Raw genomic sequence first — 4241 nt, forward strand, 5'->3', positions numbered from 1 at the left:
AGAGGTTAATATTTAAAAAACCAAATAGTTCATTTAGTAAAAAAAATTAGCAAAATCTATAATATTCAATGATGTTGGTACTTAGTACAATAGTCCCCATGGCCAAATCGCATTTCACAGTACCAAAATATAATTTTGATTTTTTGTACGTTAATAATTGTTGAAGCTATCACCCACCTCCTCCAACTTCCCGGAAGCAAAGAATGTATACTAAGTCTCCACGTCATTAGGCCATGCTTCAGCCCTATTAATTAACATTGATGCGAACGGAATTTAGAATGATAGGGCTTGATTTGCATCAGATGCAAATGTGGAAAGTGGGATTTGATGTCCCAACAAATCACAATAACTTTAATCCGTATTATTAACTTATTGTCCATGGTTTGAAAGAGAATCCAAGATGAAAAAACTATAGATCATGTTAAAAATCCTTTAAGTCTAAATGACTAATGAGAAGAGCTTTGAACCATAAATGCTAAGAAGCGTTTCCCGTGAGAAATCACAACGGATAATTGAGTCGTAATTTGTAAATGCGGGCATATGCAATTCCAGGAGCTACTGAACTGATGGATCGATTGGGTGAAGTATATAATATAATTTTATATTCAATTATAATGGTAAATCATTGAACTAAAAGCAAAACACACCAGGACTTTGTTGGAACCATCCTTCGTGGCAACAAAATTCAAATTACATCAATAAATTAAATTAAGGTGAACAAAGCCAAAGAAAAGTGAATTGAAGGGGAGAAAAAATGACAACAAAATGCAAGTATTTAGTTACAAGCCTGGCTGTTTGTAGGGTATATAGCCCTCCTAAATTAGCTGATTGTCCCATCAAATGCTAGTTAAACAAACATCAACACCACAAAATTACACAAGCACAAAACAAAACACCCATACATATAAAAATATACTATGTCATCATCTTTAATATACCACACAAGGCTAATCAGGAGTCATTAGCAGTTTGGCTAAATCATTGCATCGAATCTATGTTCTTACTCAGCTCCTCCAGCTTCTTCATCCTCAATCTTTCACTTTCACCCACCAACTGAACAAAACACAATAGCAATGTCCCACATATTAGAATAAGGAAAGTTAATGTATTCAAATTCAAATCATTCACAGCCATGATTGAGCATATGAGACTGACTAACCTCCATTAACTTGGTGATTAGCTGTACTTTTTCCCTGTTCTTTTCATTGAAAGCTTCAAGGGCGTCTTTGTATTCTTTCTCCTGAAATGCATAATCAAAAACCCAATCTCAATGGTGTACCCAATAACATGTCACGGTCCGTATAATTCGGCACTTTATAACATGTTATTCAACCGAGTATTAATGGTTTTCTGAGAAATTCAATAAACTTCACCTTCTTCTGGCAGGTATGACCCAGTGGCTTTAATTCTTTGTTTACGGAATCAATTCTTTTTCGAACAAGTGCAACTTCTTTCCTCATTGGATCTGCCAGGGCTTCAAGCTCCTGATATTCCTCAAATAGAATGAAGTTTGGGATTATTCAATTACATATCAATTTGAGTATAAAATAACAAAATTGTAGGCACACACGCTACACATAAATATGTATAACAACTTTCAGCATGAATTATGGTAAATTAAAAAATTGTAAGGCCAAAGAAATATACTGATATTTGATATATTGATTTCTAACAACAGATATTTCTTTCTTTTTTTTTAAAAAAAAAACAGATATTTAAAATAAATTCTAGGGAGGAAATATATGAATTATTAGGTTCATGGCCCGACACTGTTTTCTGACAAGAATATATTCAAGGGAACATGAAAGTTCAAATTTTGAAATCTTTTCCTCAAAAAACCCAACGGAAAATTTAGAAGAAAAAAAAAGGTTTTGGGGCTGCAAATTCACTTTGTCGAGAGAACAAAACCACAGATCAGGCATATCCAAGTGCTCTAGATGTTCTCTAAACCTCTGGTATTCCCCTTGTTAAAAGATAATCCGGTTTAATTAAATAAAAATTCACAAAATACTGAAAAAGACCAAAGTTGTTTCCATCAGGAGCTTCTTCACCTGATAAACCAACATATATTTGTTAAAAATCCTAAAATTAATCACTTAAATTTTTTCTGAAGCAAAAAAAAACTTATTTTTTTCATGCAAGGCTGCAACAAATTCTTGTTCCCCCGACTAAAAGACCAAAAAAATAGTTTTGAGAGTTAATTAGTGAAGGTAGAGCAGAGGATGTGAGAGAGATACCTCACGAATGGTTGCAAGACGCTTAGTTTCTTCTTCGACTCGACCTAACTGAAGCTGAACCTTTTCTCTGACCTCCATCTTCTTCCTTTCAATCTCTTCCTCCTTGGCTCTGAAGGTGGAGAGAGCAGACCTTGACATCTCTTCGTCTTCCTTCGACAAATGGCTGCTGAAGCTCAGGCTCCCCGAATTCTGCACCACCAACTGGTTGTTCTGGTTCTCACTCTGCATCCTCTCTTTCTCTTTCTTTCACACAAACAAACCCTTTCTTCTTCCTTCAGTTTTTTCTCTTTATTATCTCTCTCTCTCTCTTTGCTTTTTTTTCTTTTTTGCTTTCTCTGCTTTGTGTTGGCCTTGAAATGATGAGGCTGCAGTGCTCTGCTTCCTCCCCTGTTGCGAGTGCGCTTCTTATGTTATCTGGGTTGCCCCCTTTGCCTTTATGGACCAAACATTTACTTTCTATTCCTAAAATTAATACAATATCACCAACGCTCAAATAAAATAAAACAACTATAACGCTCATTCTAAATATTGTACTATTATTTAAGTATAAATCAATTCATGTGAAATTATTTAGTTTAACAGTACTTTCAAATAAATAGGTAATTATGTTAAATATTAGATAAAAAAAATTTGTCTCTTTAAATTATTTAAATAAGATTGTCTTTCGCTAAAAAAATATTTATTGTAGTCACAAAGAAAAATATAGTTTCTACAAAATTAACTTTTAAGTTTGTTATTAAAAAATTTACGAATTATCTAATACCAAATTGTTTCAGTTTATTAGAAAAAATAACTCTATTAAAAAAAGAAAAAAAATATTGGAAATTATAAAACTGATTTGATAGTTAAAAATGTTAAGTTTAAGGATAAAAGAGAAGGAAAAAGAGGTATTTAATTTAATAATAATATAAAAAGAGTATAATTTGAAATTATGAATTAATTATGGTATTTATATAATAATTTTAAAAATATTATTTTCTATATTTTTCGGTCACATCACACAATTCTTTTTATTTTATGGTTAAAAAGATAGAAATATCTGTCTCCTTCAATCTTTTCTTCCTTGCTAAACAAAGAATGACAATAAAATATTATTGAGCACTTTGTGGGTGACCTGTTCCAACTTACCTCCTTTCTTCCCAGCTTGGCTTACCCAAATAATAAAAGACAAAGATTACAAAAGCACAAGCTGATCCGGCCCAACTGCCAGACAATGATAAAATAAAGAGGAAGTGGCCTTCAACTTTACTGAATGAAAGATAGTTTGCCTTTGGTTTATATGAATATGAATCCTTCTAGCTGCAAGAGATAATTACAACGGAACAACCTTGGAATTTCACTACGGACTTCCTTCCCACACATTCTTTCCAAATGCGTTCAAATTTCTTCCTCAGCATTATAACATAACTGCGCAAGTTGCTGCCAAAAAGATTAAAAAATGCCTACACTACACTAATTTCTTCCCTTCAGGTGCTATCACTTCCAATTTATTATTATTAACATTATTAAAAATACTACATGAAATTTCATTTAAAAAAATAACAGCGACGAGTGTTTTATTACTTCATTGCTTATTTATGTAAAAAATTTAATCACAAAATACTCCATAAGGTGGAAGATTCGATACATCATCTAGCATGGATATATATGCTATTTTTGTTTTATGAATTAAGCATGATTTTTTGTTTGATCGAAGATAGACATATGTTACGTAAAATAATAATTATTAATTATAAGTTTTAACCGTTATATATTATTGCAATGTTAATGATCAATATTTATTAGTATTGACAATCTTCTCCTTTAAATCTTGACAAACGTTTCTAATGTGTAATTATGTTTAATATACGGTGTTAGTCAATTGAACCCAAATCATAAGCGGCACAATAATATATAGTTCGATATTATAATGAGTCAGTTTGACTTTCTCAAAAATAAACATTTAAAGAAAAAAGGGCATTCAAAGTTCAAACCTCAGTTTTTATTTTCTTCAACGAGAGATGA

At 31.8% G+C, this 4241-nt stretch overlaps 1 protein-coding gene across 2 annotated transcripts; it reads right to left on the reverse strand.

The window, feature by feature from the left end:
• Positions 1 to 653: 653 nt before the first annotated feature.
• On the reverse strand, positions 654 to 2711 carry LOC100499923 (putative transcriptional activator). Of its 2 annotated transcripts, none has more exons than NM_001251116.2 (4): positions 2238 to 2711; positions 1374 to 1484; positions 1160 to 1240; positions 654 to 1053 (listed from the first exon to the last, which is right to left on the reverse strand). In NM_001251116.2, exons 1-4 carry the CDS (start codon positions 2463 to 2465, stop codon positions 979 to 981), a joined length of 495 nt encoding a protein of 164 aa, NP_001238045.1. In that variant the 5' UTR covers positions 2466 to 2711; the 3' UTR covers positions 654 to 978. The 2 variants fall into 2 exon arrangements, with proteins under 2 accessions (NP_001238045.1, NP_001350119.1); NM_001363190.1 differs by having other exon boundaries at positions 1374 to 1493.
• Between the last annotated feature and the right edge of the window lie 1530 nt (positions 2712 to 4241).

This window comes from Glycine max, chromosome 3 (genome assembly GCF_000004515.6).
Source record: "Glycine max cultivar Williams 82 chromosome 3, Glycine_max_v4.0, whole genome shotgun sequence".
In the NCBI taxonomy this organism is placed as follows: domain Eukaryota; kingdom Viridiplantae; phylum Streptophyta; class Magnoliopsida; order Fabales; family Fabaceae; genus Glycine; species Glycine max.